At 44.3% G+C, this 20005-nt stretch overlaps 1 protein-coding gene across 1 annotated transcript; it reads right to left on the reverse strand.

Annotated features, from left to right (window-relative positions):
• Positions 1-9532: 9532 nt before the first annotated feature.
• Positions 9533-19750, reverse strand: LOC144306514 (zinc finger protein with KRAB and SCAN domains 4-like). Its single transcript, XM_077885912.1, is given in 8 exon segments — positions 9533-9740; positions 12604-14411; positions 15310-15433; positions 16384-16466; positions 17820-17964; positions 19277-19448; positions 19450-19552; positions 19555-19750. Coding segments are annotated over 7 exon segments (1671 nt in total). The 5' UTR covers positions 19736-19750; the 3' UTR covers positions 9533-9740; positions 12604-13548.
• Between the last annotated feature and the right edge of the window lie 255 nt (positions 19751-20005).

The following is a 20005-nucleotide window of genomic DNA, read 5'->3' on the forward strand; positions in this document are numbered from 1 at the left end:
TAGAGTGGTGATACATCATGATTAGACTTCATGCTAAAAACGAGGTAACTTAGATTTCTTTTTCTAAAGGTCTAGTTTTTTCTTAGAAGATTTTATTTATTTGAAAGAGAGAGAGAAAAAGAGCGCACAAGCAGAGAGGAGGGTTGGAAGGAGAGGAAGAAGCAGATTCCCTGGTGAGCAGGGAGCATGATGAAGGGCTCTATCTCAAGATCATGACTGAATCCAAGGCAGATGCTTAACCCCCCAGGCACTTCAAAGTCTTTTTAATTCTTAAAGATTATTTATATTATTTATTTGTTTGAGAGAGTACACACATGCACCAAGGGGGGACGCACAGAGGCAGGGCAGGTTAGAGGGACAAGCTGACTCCAGGCTCAGTCCATTGACCTAGAGATCATGACCCCAGCCGAAACCAAGAGTTGGATGTTCAACTGACTGAGCCACCCAGGCGCTCTTGTAACTTAGATTTCATATGGACTACTAGATTTTGAAAGGTCAGGAAAAAAGGGCTCCTTGGACTGGCTGGGTGCTAGGAGTTGCCATGAGATGCAAATGGGAAAAGACTATATGAAGAAGGTCTTTCGAAGTGTTTTCAAATATCTCAAATAGGCTTATTTTAAAACAGTACTTCTCACCCACGATGATTTTGTCCCCCAGGAGACATTTGACCATGAAAAGAGACTTGTGGTTTCACAGCCGGCAGCCAGGTGGGGGGGTCAGTGGGGAGGGACAGGTCAGTGTCTGGGAGGGGAGAAGAAGGAGTTAGTGGAATCTAGTGGGTAGAGTTCAGGAATGCTTCTAATCCCAGAATGCACAGAACAGTCTCTCACAACAAAATGATTCAGCCCCAAATGTCAATAGTGCTCAAGTTGAGATTCTTGATGAAATGAAGGAAACTGGCAAGAAATGGAAATAGGAAATACAAGTTTTCTTGGTTGAAATTCTAGTACCTTCCTAGCTTTTTATTTTATTTTTTTCCTTCCTAGCTTTTTAAATGTACTATCTGATTCCTAGGCTGTATTCTCTAGGCCAGGAAATAAAGGGCTGAAACTGTCATCCTTTGACTCATGTCCCATCCATTATTGAACTTAATACCCCACAAAGTTTTTATGTGGGAAGTCTATTTTCTCATTAGGGTTTATTATCAACAACAGAAAGGCAGAGGAGAAAGGAGAAGATGCAGGAGAAGGAAGAGGAGGAAGAAGAATCAACAATTCTGCTCACTCTTATTTCCTACAAGCAAGACACTTCCTTTGGATTTTGGATATTCACTGGTAGCAGAGATAGCCCCTTGTCTTCCCATTGCACCTGCTGCCTGTGTGGCTTACTGCCAACCCAATAGGTGCATCTGGAAGTACCTATTATTTCACAGATTCTCAAACTACCTTTGTATTGCTGGGGGAGGGCACAGTGTTTCTCTGAACACACCGTGGGACACTGATCATTTGGGAGTCCTGGATGCCTGACAATACGGGTTAGTTTCTTTAGACACCCCCTGCCCTGGTGGCTCGTTCTGAGGTCATGCACTAACTCTGTACTCAGAATACTTTCACTAATGCGTAAGGGAAACCAGTCTTCCTCTCACGCTTACCACGTAGCTTTCCTCCTTCAACTTCATCCCGGGCCTGAGATTAGAAACAGAGACCACCAGTTTCGTCTGTGGTCAAAGACAGGACAGATGAGCAGCATATCAGGCTAGTAGGGGTAATGCACTATTTTTATCTAGCAAATACAAAAGATATTACTTGTGCCAGGCCGATATATAACAAGTCTAGTCAAGTCAGCAAAAAACCCCTAAAAGTAAAGTGTCTGAATTTTACAGGCAAAGGGAGGTGAGTCCACGTGCATAACCCGCTCGGCAGGTGGGCCCGCGGGCGGAAGGGGAGCGGAGCGCCAGCTTCCGCAGGGGAGGGGAAGGCGGCCAGGAGAACGCGACCTCGAGGCGCTGGGCCTGGCCGGCCGGCCGCGCCCTACACCCGGCTCAGAGCAACCACTGAGTTTGGGAACCTTCCTGCGATCCTAGAGCGATCCCGGAAGTGCCTGCGGACGACGGAAGTCCCGGCAGCCGCCTCAGGAGCCGGGGCCGCTCTGCGGGAGCGCCTCGGTGGCCCCGGACGGCGGGCTGGACCGGGAATGATGGGGGCGCGGGGAGGCCTCCGTGGCGTCTTTTCCGACGGCCCGGGGCGACACCGCGCGTGGTGGATGGGGCCTTCCGGGGCCGGGGAGCTGCGGCACAAGCCCTTAGGGAGGCGTGCACGTGGACCAGGGCGGAGAGTCCGAGTCCCCGTCAGTGGCCTACGTGACCCGCTTCTCCCACCGCACTCGGGTCGGCTCCGGGAGGCCGATCCGCTCTCTCTACAGCTCTTACCGCCTCAAGTGCTGACAGGTCCACTTTTCTTCGTCTGGCGTTTGTCTGTACTCCCAGCCTACGTCTACCCTGACGCTGGTGTGAGCTCCTCCAGGGCCGAAGTCTGTGTGTGTTCCGCTGTAATGAGGAGTAAGAGTTGCCCACTGCCCGGAAGTCCGCCTGGTGGGAGTATTGGCTCTTACTGTTGTGTTCACTGAGCACCTGAGGGGCTTGAAACAGGCCTGCACACGGTAGGAACTCATGAATGAACGAATGAAGTTCTTCCCAGAACATTACGATAAAGGAAGGAAACATTTTTTTTCTCATGAGCTAAGCTGTGTTAGTAAATTCTTCGTAGTAGGGAGCTGAGCTGGGCCCTGGAGATAGAGATCCCCAGCATAGAGGCTTCTAGGGCAACAGGGGGAAAAGGATAGCTTCCCCCCCCCCTTTTTTTAGTATTATATAAGTAACAAATAACCACCTGTCTAGCAGTGACAGGAAGTGCTGATGTCATCATTCTGGATCTCCCCAGTAGGCACCTCCGGGTTATTTTATAATGCTAATCAATACCCAGCATCCAGTTTCAGCACCACAAACATCAGTGGCCAAATGACTGTTGGATTTCTCAGTGAATACAGAGCTAAAACAACAACAACAACAACAAAAAACAAACCACAGCACTTTGTTCCCAGGAAATAAGGCAGGTAGAAATTAAACTGTGGAGTGAAAAGAAAATGAAGTGTTTGTGAGCTCGTTGAGAACCCTGTGGCATACATGCTTCACTCTTAGGTTGTCTTTGTTGTGTATTCTTGCTGCTTGGTTGTTTTTGGTTTTGTAGGAGTCATTGCGACTTTCTTGGATATAAGCTACAAGATATTTGCTGTTACACATGGAATGAGACAAATGGGATTAACAATTTCTATTTTCCGACATTTTAGCAACTCAGTTTTCATGCTCTTCACACTGTTATAGTGTTATACCAAAGAATTTTACGTACTTATAGTCCTTAATCACTTAAAAGAACGCATCTTTTAGACATGGAAGAAAGTATTGATTATACAGGATTATTGCTAGGACTTAACCTTTTCTATACACGGGAATAAAATCCAGTTACTCTGAGGCATCCACTAAGTAACTTGAAGGTCTAAAAAAGTACATACCAACTGAATTGAACACATTCAAATAAAGAAATATAATTTAGTCCAAGACTCAGTCAATTGTGAGTATCATTTAAAATTTACTGTCTCCAAAATTGTGATTATTTGGGGGCCTGGATATCAGTGTTTTTACTTTTTATCTCTGTATGGATAAAACCTCCCCTAACAGATGGCTTTTAGGGCAGAAGACATATCCTTGGTAGTGCCCCTTGTGGTCTTGTTTATTCACTGTGTAAGTCTGATTATACATGCGTATATATCTCATACTTTGGAGCACCCCGTATGGATTTTCTTTTTAGCTTCATTTGTTGCCTTTCAGTTTTATGGTGATAAAACTTTGTATGCATAACTATTTTTTTAAAAATTCTATTTCCCTTAAGATACATGCATATAATATGTATAGGAGGCCAGTACTCACAGTGACCACCTTTTAACTGTTGCCCTGCTTTTACCCATTGAAGGGTAGCTATCTTGTTCATTTAGTATCTATCTGCCTTTTTCCACCGCCTTTTCCTCTTTACTCCCTCCTCTATCTAGTTACTCCTAAATGATAGTCCTCACTGTAGACCACAACTGTGGGAGAGCAGGACCTCAACAGGTAGAAGAAACAATAAGAACAGGGACACACATAAATGGCAACAGCTCTATGCATGTGGCAAAAGTCAATTATTCCTGCCATTGGTCTGTGCTGAAAATAGTAATGGTAATGGATAAGATAGCTGGGCCTGCTGAGGTCAGTTCTCTGTTTCCTTGCAGCACCCTAGTTAACGCTTCACTAAGACCCGTGCAGGTAGTCACATATGCAGTTCCTTGCTGCCCCTCATGTTATGCTTTCTTGGGTTATTTATCCTTCCTTGTTTCCACATACTTTACATTCTGATAAAACCAAGACTCAGCCCGGACTCACAGCTTCACCTCGGCTCCTGCACTTCTTGGTGGTGCAGCCCCTTCGGGCCTGTCTTTATTCCAAAGTATTGGACTCTGAGTAATCATTTCATCTTTTGTCAGAATATGCAATGCGGTACACAACTGCTTTCTTACTTTCAGTTAATTGGTGTAAAGTTGTGAAGGCATAGAATTTTGGAGTTAGAGACCCATGTTTAAATTAAAAACTTTAGTTTCATCTTTTTTTCTTACATATGTCACTGAATTATTCTGAACTTGAGTGTACCCATTTGTAAACATTATAATTTGAAAATTGCTCACTTGTAGGAATTAAATAATCAATATAAGCACCATAAATATAAGCCCAGCATAATTCCTGGCACATAGAGGATGTTCAATAAATATTACTTCTTGTCTCTTCATCTACTTGGCTTTCTATTAAATGTTTAGCAGCACCCACCTTTACCAATGGCCATTTCTTTACGTTTACCTAAAGGCCATCTAAGTCAAATCCGGCTTTGGCTCACTACTCTAAAGTAACCCAAACTTTTCAAATTCACCCTTTAAGTAGGTTGGATTATAACCCCTTTTAGTGCTAATTTAGGAACTAGAAACTCCTCCCATGTAATAGAACATATCCTGTGGTCCTTGAACTATCAGTGGCAGGTGGAGATGTTTCTTAAAAAACATTGGCATATCCCAGTGCAGTCTCTATCAAAATACCAACAGCATTTTTCACAGAGTTAGAACAAACCTAAAATTTGTATGGAATCACAAAAGACCCCAAATAGCCATAGCAACCTTGAAAAAGAAAAACAAAGCTGAAGGCATCATAATTATGGACTTCAAGTTCTATTACAAAGCTGTAGTAATCAAAATAGTATAGTACTGGCACAAAAAATAGACACATAGATCAATAGAACAGAATAGAAAACACAGAAATGAAGCAGAACTATATGGTAAATTAATCTTCCACAAAGCAGGAAAGAATATCCAACAGGAAAAAGAGTCTCTTCAACAAATGCTATTGGGAAAACTGGACAGCAATGTGCAAAAGAATGAAACTGGACCACTTTCTAATACCATACACAAAAATAAATTCAAATGGATTAAGAACCTAAATGTGGGACCTAAAACCATAAAAATCCTAGAAGATCGCACAAGCAGTAACCTCTTTAACATTGGCTGTAGCAACTTCTTTTTATATATGTCTCCCAAGGCAGGGGAAACAAAAGCAGAAATAAACTATGGGGACTTCATCAAAATTAAAAACTTCTACACAGCAAAGGAAACAATCTATAAAACTAAAAGGCAACCTGTGGAATGGGAGAAAATATTTGCAAATGATATATCTGATAAAGAGTTAATATCCAGAATATATGAAGAATTTATACAATTCAACACCCAAAAAACAAATAACCCAGCTAAAAAAATGGGCAGGAAAAATGAACATTTTTTCCAAGGAAGACATCCTGTTAATGGACATCAAAAGATGCTCATCATAACTTACACCAGGGAAATGCAAATCAAAACTACAATGAGATATCACCTTCCACCAGTCAGAATGGCTAAAATCAACAACACAAGAAACAGCATATGTTGGTAAGGATGTGGAGAAAGTAGAACCCTCTTGCACTGCTGGTAGGAATGAAAATTGGTTCAGTCACTCTGGAAAACAATATGGTGGTTCCTCAAAAAATTAAAAATAGAACGACTCTATGATCCAGCAATTGTACTAATAGGTATTTATCCAAAGAATATTAAAATACTAATTCAGGGGGTCCCTGGGTGGCTCAGCGGTTTGGCACCTGCCTTTGGCTCAGGACCTAATCCTGGAGACCTGGGATCGAGTCCCATGTTGGGCTCCCGGCATGAAGCCTGTTTCTCCGTATGCCTGTGTCTCTGCCTCTCTCTCTCTCTCTGTCTATCATGAATAAATAAATAAAATATTTTAAAAAAATACTAATTCAAAGGGATACATGCACCCTGATGTAAGCAGCTTTATCTACAATAGCCAAATTATGAAAATAGCCCAAGTGTCCATCAAAGAACAGATAAAGAAGATATAGTGTATATACACAATGAAATATTACTCAGCCATCAAAACAAATGAAATCTTGTCATTTGCAACAACAGGAATGGAGCTAGAGAGTATTATGCTAAGCAAAAAGTTAGTCAAAGAGAAATGTCATATGATTTCACTTATGTGGAATTTAAGAAACAAAACAAAAGAGCAAAGGAGCAAAAAGAGAGAAGAAAACAAAACAAAAAAACAGACTCAACTATAGAAAACAAACTGATGGTTACCAGAGGAGGTGGGTGGGAGGATGGAGAAACAGATGATGGGAGCTAAGAAGGGCATTTGTGATGAGCACCTAGTGTTGCATGGAAGTGTTGAATCACCACATTGTATACCTGAAACTAACAGTACACTGTGTTAACTAACTGGAACTTAAGTTAAAACTTAAAAAAAAAATTAGAACATTAGCAGATCCCTATAGGTTAATCATAGAACAGACCCTTAGGATTTTGAAGCAGAGCCATTCTCTTCAAATAACTACTCTCCTTTTGAGAAACAGCTTTTGGCTTGCTACTGGACCTTAATAGAGAATAAATACTTGGCCATGGACCACTAAGTTACCATGTGACCTGATCTGCTTGTCATGAGTTGGATGTTGTCTGATATACCAAGCCATAAAATTGGGAATACACAGCAGCTTCATTATTAAATGGAAGTTGTATATATACATGGTCAGGCTTGAGCAGGCTTGCAGACAAATAAGTTGCATGAGGAAGTGACTGAAATACTCCAGACCTTTACTCCTGCTACATTACTTCCTATTTGCTTGAAACTATGGCCTCATGGGGGAGTTTTCTATGAATAGTTGAATGAAAAAGAAAAAAACATGATTCTGCATGACATCTACAAAAGTTGACTTGCAGCACTGTAGGCCTATTCTGGGACAGTCCTGAAAGACAGTGATAAAATGAAATCCTCCCAGGAGACAGAACTTCAAGAATTGTACCTGGTTGTTCATTTTGTTTAGGAGAGAGAGGTGGCCAGAAGTATGAATCTATTAACAATTTATGGGCTGTAGCTCTTGGTTTGGCTGAATGGTTAAGGTACCATTGGAAAATTGAAACAAGGAAGTCTGGGTAAAAATATGTGAATAGATTTCTCCAAATAAGCAAAAATCTGAAGTTACATGTGTGCCATTTATTGCTTACCAATGGGTGATCTCAGCAGAGGAGGATTTTTTTTTTTTTTTTAATAATTGCATGGATAGGATGACCTGTTCTGGGGCTATCAGTCAGCCTCTTTCCCTGGGATCCTGAACAAAGGGGCCATGGATGCAGGGATTCAGGCTCACTTCCACTTACCAAGGCCAACCTAGTTAGAGCCACTGCTGAGTACCCAATCTGTCAACAGCAGAAACCAACACTAAACTCCCAATATGCATCATTTCTTGATGCAATCAGCCAGCTGCTTGACTGAAGTACAATGACCATGAAGTACAATGGACCATGTCCACCATTTTGTACACACTAGAATACACACTTTGGATATGGATTACCTTCCTGGCCTATAGTGCTTCTGCCAAAACTGCCTTCTGTGGGCTTACAGAATGCCTCATCCACTTTCATAGTATTCCACACAGCTTCACTTCTGACCAAGGAACTATTTCAAAGCAAATGAAGTGGGTATTGGGGCTGTGTTCATGGAGTTCACTAATCTTACCATAGTCCTCATCATCTGGAAGCAGTTGAGTTGATAAAACAGTAAAATTACCTTTTATTTATTTATTTTTTTAAATTTTTATTTATTTATGATAGTCACAGAGAGAGAGAGAGAGAGAGAGAGAGGCAGAGACATAGGCAGAGGGAGAAGCAGGCTCCCAGCTAGGGGCCCGATGCAGGACTTGATCCCGGACCCCAAGATCACGCCCTGGCCAAAGGCAGATGCTCAACCGCTGAGCCACCCAAGCGTCCCGGTTAAGGGGTTTCAAAATGAGTGTGAATCAGGTAAGAGAGGAATGAACACCAGCTAAGACATTTTTTTTAATGGGGAAGGAGAGGGAGAAGATGTTGTATCCTCTCCTGAGAAAAGAGTTAGTGTAGTCATGGTTTTATGGGGATTCTGGTATCATGTAGATGGAAGTACAGCTTTGTAATGTCGATATTAGGCAATTAAGTATGGTTAAGAAGATGTGTATTGGTACCAAGATTGACAAGGGATGATGGATTGTGATGGCTTGTGATGTGCCAACTTGGCCAAGCTAAATTACATTCCCCAGAATTCTCTTTCTTAGTATGTTGCTGTTAGAGGGGGGCACTGCAGGAAGACTGTCTCCTCAGAATTATAGGCAGGAGGGAGGTAACAGCCATTATGTAGCCTACATACATTGTTGCTAATCACCTGGCTCACTTGGTTGGTGTGAGGCAGCACCTGGGCTTATAGTTGTTCTCTCTTCCCCTGGATCCTCCTTGTGCTTCTTTGACTCCTTGTGCTTTGACTTCTGATCCAACTGCATTTAACTCCACAATGAAGGGCCCCGTTTTCACAGGATAACTTTATCACAAAAATCAGAGGCAATAGGAATGGACACAGGTACTAGATGGCTTGTTATCTTCCCTTTCTGACTACATGCTTGTGGGCCCTGGAGCCTCACAGAGACTGTTTAGCCAGACCCCCGAATGCATAAGTCTATTGACAGACAGACAGATGGGTACATAGATGATAGGTTGGTAGGTAGATATCATGTCTTTTCTGGTTGAACTCTTACTGATACAATGGAAAATATGACTCTCTGAACGCAGAATCTTTGGCCCACACCCCTTCTGTGGTGGTCTTTTTCTTTCTTTCTTCTGGTCATTAAAATTTGTGGCTTTGTCTTTATTTGAAATACATGCAAACTTGGGTTCTTTTTCAATTTCTTTGTTCCACTTCCACAGCAGGCATAGTATTACCAGTGATTTTCAAAAATGAGTGTAAGCAAATCAACCACCTGGGGATCTTGTTAAATGTAGGTTCAGATTCTGTAGGTCTGAATCTTAATTTTTAATAATTTCCCAAGTGATGCTTGTAATATTACTTGTATTAATTTTCTGTTGCCACCTTAACAGATTACCACAAACTTGGTGGTTTAAAACAACATAAATTTATTATTTCCTCCTTCTTTAAGTCAGAAATCCCAGTTAACTCAGCTGGCTTCTCTACTCCAGTTCCACAAGGCCAGAATCAAGGTGTCAGCCATTTGCATTCTTCCTGGTAGGCACTTGGAAAGAATCTGATTCCAAGATCATTCAATGGTTGTTGGTGAAATTCAGGTCAGAACTGAGTTCTCTATATCCTGATGAAAGAAAGCAAAGAAGAGCTGATCAATGGAGGAACACTGTGTTTATGGATTTAAAGACAGAACACAATAAAGATATCAGTTCTCCCTATACTGATTTATAGGTTTAATACAGATCTTATCAAAATCTCACCAGGGATTTTTTGTAGATATAAATAAGCTTACTCTAAAATATATACGGGGGGCACCTGGGTGGCTCAGTGGTTGAGCATCTGCCTTTGGCATGATCTTGGGGTCTGGGAGGACAGATGTGGACAGAATATCTTAGAAGAGAATTTTGTTTTCATCTTCCTCCAAGGAAGAGGCAACCATTCATCTTGGATTCCTTAGTGCATGACCTAACCTAATTCAGGTTTGCTGAATGAATGGCTATAAACAGAGTTTGTTAGAAATAGGAAAGAAAAATTTATTTCTGGAAATAGGAATGTGAACACTGGTCTCCACCAATAGGGATTTTATGTTAATATGAGAGAGCAAGTAGAATCAATCAATCTTCAGAACTATTCATTCATCAAGTCTGCCAGGTGCTGAGGATACAAGAGCCAGTCATTGATCTCTGTGTTCAGCTTTATACTTTCTCTATCCTGATCTGAAGCAGGGGAGGGAGGCACAATCATTATTTCCTAGATTCTTATTGTCAGTTGCAGTAACTAGAGAACAAAAGGTGGGGGAGAGGGGAGGAGCATGGTTCAAAGTTTCAGTATCTTCTATTCAGCAAATACCCCAAACTACAGTACCATAACTGTCAGCTCTATGGGTCAACATGACCAGGCCACAGGGTACCCAGACATGTGGTCAGATGTTATTCTGGGTGTGACTTGGCTATGAGGATGTTTTGGGAGGAGACCAGCATCTGAACTGATATCAGTTCATGTCAGTGCTGAACTGATATCAGTGCATAAAGAAGAATCTCTTCCATAATGTGGGTGGCCCTCATCCAGTCAGTTCAAGGTCTGAACAGCACAAAACGCTGACGCTCCCTTGATGAGGGGAGCTCCTCTTGCCCGACTGCCTTAAACTGGGACATCAATCATTTCCTGCCTCAAATTCACATGGGTTCTGGTTTTGAACTGGAACTTACACCATTGGCTCTCCTGGGTCTCCAGCTTGCCAACTGCAGATCTTGAGACTTCTCAGCCTCCATAATCATGGGAGTAAATTCCTTATAATCAATATATCTCTTTTTTTCAGATTTTATTTATTTATTCATGAGAGACACAGAGAGAGGCGGAGACAGAGGCAGAGGGAGGAGCAGGCTCCATGCAGGGAGCTGGGTGTGGGACTCTATCCCAGGACACTGGGGTGACACCCTGAGCCAAAGGCAGACGCTCAACCACTGAGTCACCCAGGTGTCCCAAACAATCTCTTTCTATATATTTATATCCTATTAAGTATGTTTCTCTGGAGAACCCTAATACATGTATATACAGAAATTCTGGAAATCATGCAATGCATTTTTATTGGTTTAAGAATTCACTCAAAATAACCCTATGGTTTTTACTGTAATATAAATAATTTACATTAGGATTTGTTAGATTTGTGATCCCTAAAAATTCTGGAGTACCAGGCCTTGGAAACTGGCATAAAAGTGGGGACTTGGACAATCTGCAAAGGATTTTGGATAAGCAGGGGACAATATATCACAATGACAAAACCATTAACTATGCAAAGTAACCAGAAAACCTTGCTATATTCAAATTCCAGACTGATGTTGTAAACAGGGAAGAAGCTGTGGGTGCCAGGAACCATGTGAGAAGTGTGGATTCAAACACAAAAGCATATTTCTCCAGTAAGTTTGCAGGACAGCGTCATTCTAGGAAATGCTTTTGTAGAAGCAACTCCACTTGAAATATAAATAATCAATACTACAGTTCATCCTTGAACAACAGGGGGCTGGGGTGGCAGTCTCCTGCCCAGTTGAAAAATCCATATATAATTTTTTACTCCCCCAAAACTTAATTACTAATAGTCTACTGTTGATCAGAAACCTTACCAATAAAGTTAACATGTATTTTTTGTTGTACGTATTATATACTGTATACTTACAATAAAGTAAACTAGAGGAAAAATGTTATTAATAAGCTATACATATAGTATTGATTTATTGAAAAAATCTGCATATAAGTGGACCTGTGCAGTTCAAACTAGTGTTGTTCAAGGGTCACTGTTCTTCTAATAATGGCAACTTGAAAAAAGTTTTCTCACAAAACTGCAACTTTGACTATCATGAAGAAAAATAAAGATGGTCTACAAAGTATGCTTAAGAAAAGTTGATAGCAGAGAGGCGCCTGGGTGGCTTAGTTGGGTAAGTGTCTGACTCTTGATTTCGGCTCGGGTCATTATCTCGGGGTCCTGGGACTGAGCCCCAAGTGGGTTCTGCACTCAGCAGGGAGTCGGCTTAATATTCTCTCTCTCCCTCTGCCTGTCCACTCTCTCACATGCACACTTTTTCTAAAACAAATAAATACATTTAAAATTTTTTTAAGATTTTATTTATTTATTCATGAGAGACACAGAGAGAGAGAGGCAGAGACACAGGCAGAGGGAGAGGCAGGCTCCATGCAGGGAGCCGGACGGCGGACTCGATCTCGTCTCCAGGATTACGCCCTAGGCTGCAGGCAGCGCTAAACCGCTGTGCCACCAGGGCTGCCCGATACATTTTTTTAAAGGAAAGAAAAGTAGATAGGCTGAGGAATTAACTTAACGGCTAAGATTGTCATCATGACAATTGAGGAGATGATACCCCACCGGTGACTTAGAAGTTAACACGTAAGAAGACCAAGAAGGCTACACACTAATAATGGAGTGTTGAAACCATAAGATATAACTTGCTTTAAATATTTGGTATGAGTCTACCGACCTGAAGTAGTCTGAACTTAGCAGGCATGAGTCGTGAATCACAGTCTACTATACTTTCCGGTGTAGTGGGTGGTGGGCAGGATAGTGTCTTCAGCTTTACAGAGCATGTGCTTAGGCCTAAGAGGGCTGAAAGCTCAGAACCAAGATGCTGAGCATTAGTAAATATATCTTTTTACTCTGATTTGATTAATTTTCACACTATCTGCATAGGAATATCTTCTCTGCAAAGAATAGCAATATTAAAGAATGGCATTCCATGACTGGCGTTCATTCACAGTGATTTACTGATGAGGAACCTGTCTGAGGTATTCACATTGGAATGCCCCATCTGGTCAAGAAATTTGGATTCCTTCTATAACAGTAGTCTCACTCTCACCCCACCCCCCCAAAAAATGCACTAGATTAACTCAGAATTAGACACAAGCTCAAATGACTGTAGTGAGAAGTTCCTCAGAAATCTACATATCATATCCAGAGCTGTAGGGTATCTCACAGTTATATTTAATGTATGTTTATGAGCACCTGTGTTCAAGGCACAAGGGGGAGTAGATGTCATGGATCTGACCGACTGATGGAGGATTCTTTATAAGCAAAACGGTCAGAGCAGCAGCTCCCAACAGAGCCTTCTGCCCAGGAGACATCCTAAGGTGCCAGCTGGAGGGGGTTAGCCAGTCTGGAAGCCCACTTCAGTCCAGTAGGTAAGAATAAACATTTCAGGTCCTACCCCTTCCAGACAACTCTCCCGTAGCCTCCTATCAAACAAGCTGCTCCCCACCCACCTTCTAGAATGCAGAAGACAATACATCTCAGCCAGACTCTGTCTTCTGACATAAGATGATGGGAAGTGGTAAACAAAGTCCCAGCCCAGTTTCTGTGGTCAGAAAGGGTTCCCAGTGGCTTCAGGCCAATGAGCAATGAGCACCAGCTCTCACATGTACGACGGGGGTCACTGTGATGGAACTTTTTTCCCAACGTGGCTTCTCTGATGTTGAACAAGGTAGGAAGTTCGTGTGAAGCCTTTTCCACACGTGTCACACTGAAAGGGTTTCTCACCAGTGTGGATTTTGTGGTGTTCGAGAAGGCTTCTATTCTGAGTGAAACTTCTCTCACACTCGGTACACTTATAAGACACGGGAGCCTCGTTATTTTCCCACTGGCCCTCCCCCCTCCCCTGATACTCCCAGGTCTCTCCACGTTCAGGATCCTGCACGTTTTTGTCAGCATGGATCCTCCGGTGTCTCAGGAGGTGTGAGTTCCGCCTAAAAGCCTTGCCACACAGGCTACACTGGTATGGCTTCTCCCCCGTGTGGATTTTGTGATGTTCAAGGAGGCTGCAGCTCTGGCTGAACGTCTTGCCACAGTCCTCACACTCATAGGGCTTTTCCCCAGTGTGGGTTCTCTGGTGTTTGATGAGGTTTGAGCTGTGACTAAAGACCTTGCCACATTCCTCACACTCATACGGTTTCTCCCCAGTGTGGACCCTCTGATGGATGACAAGGGCAGAGCTCCCAATGAAGGTCTTGCCACAGTCTTCACATTCGTAGGGTTTCTCCCCAGTGTGGATTCTCCTATGTTTGGTCAGGCCTGAACTCTGAGCAAAACTCTTTCCACATTCATGACAATAGTGCCGCCTATTTCCTGTGGCATTTTTCTGCTTTCTTGGTAACCGGCCCTCCTGTTCACCAGCTTCTGCACAGGCAGGAATGCGGGAGACGTCTTCACCCAGGTGGCAGGGTATTTCCCCAGGCTCTTGTCCTGGACGTTCCTCCCCCGGGAGCAGGTCCGTGATCTCAGCCTGTGTGTCCCCACCTGAAATAACAAGTGGCCAGACAATTCAGTTATGCCCTGCCACAGCCTTCCAGGTGCTGGGATGAGGACGACGGGTGCTGGGGAGGAAGGAGACCTGAGCATAGGCATGGGGCCGTCAGGAGCAGGGTTCACCCCGGGCGTGGAGGAAGGTGGGGAGGACTGGGCGCTGGGGACACATGCAGAGGCTCTCAGTCCCAAGGACAAAGGCAGACCCTGCACTGGGGCTGATTCTGGGAGGGCGGGGCAGAAGACAGCAGTGAGCAGGCCAGGGCAGCTTGTGAGACGTCCAACTTGTGAGACGTTTCTGTAAGAAGTGGCGCAAGCAGGAACTTAGACACTGATCCCTCACAAGGAATACCAGCAGGGATTCTGCTCCCAGACAAGGGCAGGTCTCCAGCAGAACTGGCTTGGGTGAGGAAAGATCTGAGCTGGAGCTCCTGCCAAACTGTCATGGAGCTGTGGCAGCTCAGACGAGGTAGGTTGTCACCCTGTGTGTCCTGTGCCCCCATCTCCAGGTCAGTTCTGCCGTCGGTTCCAAGTCACCTGTCGCTCTCAGGCTCTGTGGTCCCAGGGCCCATTTCCTGAGGAGGACCCAGCTGGCCTCTGTTGAGGCCAGCAGCAGGGAGGGGTGAACACTCCCCGTACACCTCCTGTGAGCCGGCCCGTGCTGGGAGTTGCACCTGCTGCATCCCACTTAACCAGAACACCGGCAGCACAGGAGAAGCAAGGTCACGAGGGTGAGGGTGAAAGAGCCAGTCACACATGTGCTTAGCAGCTGGGGTTCAGAAATGGTGGCTCTGAATGCAAACACAGTCCCAACAGCTTCTCGCAGCCCAGGAGGTTTGAACCGACAAAGGATGCCAAGAAGCCCTAGGAAACCAGCCCCCAACACTCTTACCCAGGGGAGTCGGGCCGCCACAGTTCTCCTGCCTCTCATCTCTGTGGAAGCTGCCCCGAGATGAATCCAGCTGTGTCCACACAGAGCAGAAAGCCAGGGCCATATCTTCAGTTTTCAGCAAGCCCTGAAACAGGACATGAGCCCACCTCGTTCTTCTTCTCCAAAGTCACACCCACAGCTGGGCACAGGCAGTGAACATCCCTTCTAAAGGGGCTCTCTTTAAAAAGATCAAGTGTGGCCCACTATGCCTCCTTCACCCGGTCTCTGAGAATGTCTTTGTAAATATATACACATATATGTGACCATTAAGAAAAGAAATATCACACACATTAGGAAAAATACTTTCGTATTTGGATCTAAATAGTTCAGAACGTAAAAGGGTTTGGGACACAAGGACCAGGACAGTGAAAGGAGGGGAAGCATACACAAAGCTTTCAAAATATTTGTGCTGTGCTTTGGCAGAGTGCTAGCGGGGGCTTATTTATAGTAGCGATTTTTTAAAATACAAGGAGACCTCAGTCTGAAGTGAAGAAAACCAGGGAAAACATTATAGGGCCTCAAATGCTGAAGAGGACGTGAAAGACCGGGTAAGGTATTAAAGTCCAGGTTCAGTAAAGAGCATTCAGATTTTAGTATTCTAGCTTAGCCTAAAAGAACATGCCTCATCTAATCCTTCAAGTTTCAGTCCCTAGAGGGCAGAAGTCCTGTGTTTGTAGCTCTAACAGCACAATTGATGAATCTTTAAAAAACAAAGCTAAATCGCCATCACAACAAAACGTTGTTTGTATTTGCTAAATTGCCCAGTGGAAGAAGAAAATCCCACTGATAACGGGAGCTGACCAAACAGATGGGGGAAGACTGGGGAATCACACAGCACCCTGCTCTAGGAGTAAAACAGGAAAATTCTTGTAAGTGGGCTCCAAAATAAAGGCGGAGGACAGTGAACAGCCTTGGGATAGATGAAAAAACTCCAAGTCCACAGGGACAGAGGATGAGGGAGGAGGAGTGGGGAGAAAGGGACCTACCGGGAATCCCACGGGCAGGAGGGCTGCTAGGGAGGGGGCTCCAGCTCACCTGGGGCTCTGGGGGCAGCCTGGCAGCCACCACTGTGTCTCCTCTGCAACGCCCTCCTGGGCCAAGCCCAGGAACCTGGAGAACTAAGAAGGAAAGACGCTCTGGATGAGATGGACCCTGGTACCCAGCCTCCCTGACCTGTAGATTCCCAGTGCAAAAACGGGGCCCGTAAATTCCCGTCAGCAGGCTCCTACAGAATCGCTCCTTTCCTGAATGCCTGGTCCCTACCGGCTCCCATACTAGGGCCTGAAGAGGCGTGATGAGCCCCAGCAGATATGCAACCTGCAACCTCAGCAGGCAGGGTCCTGGGGAGCGGGGAGGGAGGGAGGGACGGTGACAGGAAAGCAACGTAGAAAGACAACAAAGCTTTCCATTTGAAGATCTTTAGTCTTGAATTTCGCTGAGAGAACGGATTAGAAGATTCTTGATTTAAAATAACTCTTTAGTAGCTCTTAGTGTGTTTCTGCTTTAGTTTTAAAAAACTAAGAAGAGTCAGATGAGGCTATGCCCAGAAAGAAGAAAATGAAGTCTTATATAAGGAGGTGGGTAACTTCCAGTTTTCCTGGAAGAGCTGAACTTTGCAAGGGGCAGAAAACCAATTAGTTTAGGTCAGAACCTCTGTGGAAAAATAAAGACTGCCTGTTGGCTGGTGTGTCCCAGGGCTGCGTGTCTTGGGAACAGGCCCAAATGTGTACAGCAGAAGGGCACCGAGTGCTTTCCCATGGAGTGATTTCACCCTGTCCTAGTTACACACCAAGGATATAGGAGACTTACACTCTTTGACTTGCAGAGTCCTACGCTGTCTGGGATATTATGGCTGGCTTTACATTTCTTGCCTTATGGTCTTCATAGCACTTACCAATAACTAAAATTATCATTACTTTATTTGCCATCTTTCCTATTAGAGTGTAAGCTCCAGTGGAGCAAGAAATCTGTCTACTGACAACTGTGACCCTGGGGCCAGAACACTAGCTATCACATAGGTCATCTCCACAAATTCACGTTCAATGAATGGAGATCACTGTGATATTAAGAAGTCAATTCTTCCCAAACACCAGTGTTAATCGAGTCATTCCAGTCACCAATTTAATGAAGTCTTGTTTACTTCCCGAACTTTCCCTGTCATCTCAGTCTCAAAGTAAAGTAGGTCTCTGATGGGCATATAAAGAACCTGTCAACAGGTCTGGCTATTTTTTTTTAAGATTTTATTTTTTTATTCCTGAGAGACACAGAGAAAGGGACAGAGACACAGACAGGAGGGACAAGCAGACTCCCTGCAGGGAGCCGGATGCGGGACTCGATCCCTGAACCGGGATCATGCCCTGAGCCAAAGACAGACGCCAACCTCTGAGCCACCCAGGCATGCCAACACGTCTGGCTTTTAAATGAATTTGGGTGAACTCTAGAATTCATAGTCCCCAGAAGATAACACTCACCTCTGTCTGGCGAGGCCTGGGATCCCAGAGATTCATGCTTGAGCAAAGCCTTCATTGGCTGCAACTGGGTGTTCCGTGGCCTCTGAGCTGGTGTCAACGCTGCCACCTTACAACAGAGTAGTTGCCCCTCAACACCACCTGGGATCTGGAAGGCATTCACTTTGTATTTATAAAAACTTCTATTATGCTTTCCATGTGCTTGCTAGTACCTTCTATTTCCAGGCACTATTTCTAAGAGCTTTATGAAGATTAATTCTCTTAATGCAGAAAACAACAACTCTATGAGCTAGGTACTAGTATTATCTGTAGTTTTAGAGATAAAACCCTGTAGAGGCCCGGGGCTGAAACAGGTTGCCCAAGGTCACCCCGCTAATACGTGAAGGTGCTAGGATGGGGGCACAGGCAGGACCCCAGAGCCCAAGCTCTTAACCACTACCGGGTGCTCCCTCGTTATACACATTGTGCTCTTTGGAAATTAGTGTTAAGTTTCCGACTACTTGAATTTTTTTTTTTCACTGAAAAGTGAGGACAATAATTTCTAGCTCACAAGGCCTGAAGGGCCGGCAACTTAGATGACAGTATGTGAAATCACCTAACACAGAGCCTGGTATATGGTCTGTCCTTATTAAATGCAAGTTCCTTTCCGGACACTTGTAATTAGTTCTGAAGTCACTTTCATTATCATTAGCTTATGTGCAGCTGAGAATTTCCACGTCCTTTGTACAAGATGCAAAACCTGAAAGGGACTTGAAATGACTTTTCACTGTTCTAGGGCTCGAGAACAATAGTGCCAATTGAAGAAGCTTGGTCTCCTGGTCACCAGCTATCTGGTATGTGTCCCGCGAAAGGATCACACAAAAATACAGGATGATGCACATAGAAAATGGTCTGCAAGAAGCAGGAAGATGCAGTTAAAAATGAACCCAGAGGTTCCTAAGAGGAACCTGTGGTTCATCCACTCCCTTCCAAGTGTTCTATGAATGTAAAAATGAAACGTATTTCTACTTTTACTAGTGTCTAAGCAAAATTCAGTCATTCTTTCGATTATGAATGGCAGCAACAAACCAAAATGTTATCAGCCGAAGCAGGCACAGCCAGGCAAACCCTGTCAAGGTCATTCAGCACCCTGTGAAACTGTACCGGTTAGGGGCGGGTCGCTACGGCTTACTCTTTGGTGCATTAACTTTAAAAAAGCACATATATAATTTTATCACTAATTGGTTTCATGCTGTTAACTGTATCCCAATATATTCGAGTACTTTTGTAATCCCTTATGTTCTCAAAAATACTAGCATGAGGAGGGGTCCGTGGACTCTTCCCGAATGGCAAAGAGGTTCACCAGACCAAAAGAGCCCGAGACCTTCTCAATCTGACAGAAACGGCCCTCACTCGGATCTTGAGACTTCAGGAAGAAGAAACAGAGCGCGGCTCTCAGATACTCAGCCTTTTGCCTCTACCTGCGGCCCCCGCTCGTCCAGCTGCCTCTGCAGATACTCCAGGAGCACCACCGCCTCGTCCCCGCTCTCGGGGTGCTGCTCCCGCACCCAGCCCCGGAGCTCCTCGGGCAGGATGGTCAGGAACTGCTCCAGCACCAGCAGCTCCAGGATCTGCTCCTTGCTGCGGGACTCGGAGCCTGGTGAGGGCCTCGTGGGGCCGCTTGATCTCAGGGTATCGGAAGTTCCAGAAGCGCGGTTGTGAGTTTTCTGAACCCCGAACAGGGCTGGCCTCCTCCTAAAGGTAGAAGCCTCTTCCTCTTCCACCTTTATGACCAGAAGACACATCTGGTTCTCTGCAGATTGGTTGTCCAAGGCGGTGCTGGCCTTCAACTCTAGCCCTCCTGGGCCAAGGCAGTACTTGGGCCTCACTCTAGCCGGCAGCTTTTTTTCTGCTGAAGATTCCTGGAAGTGGGAAATCATTATTAACCAGTAATAGTACTAGCAGTCCCCTCCTCATGCCCAGGGGTCAAGGTCATTGTTAAAGAGATCCAGGTCACTAATCCATGAATAAATATGGCCAAGATAAGTGAATCTGAGTCTCATCAAGTCTCTAGATCCAAGTAGCAGCAAACAGGTGAAATACAGAAACAAAGTAAAGTTTTTCAAACCTCCCTACATATCAGAATCACTAGGGAATTTTAAAATATCCTGATAACCTTGGCTGAACCAGGATCAATTACATCAGTCTGT

This window comes from Canis aureus, chromosome 37, assembly GCF_053574225.1.
Source record: "Canis aureus isolate CA01 chromosome 37, VMU_Caureus_v.1.0, whole genome shotgun sequence".
NCBI classification, from domain to species: Eukaryota; Metazoa; Chordata; class Mammalia; order Carnivora; family Canidae; genus Canis; species Canis aureus.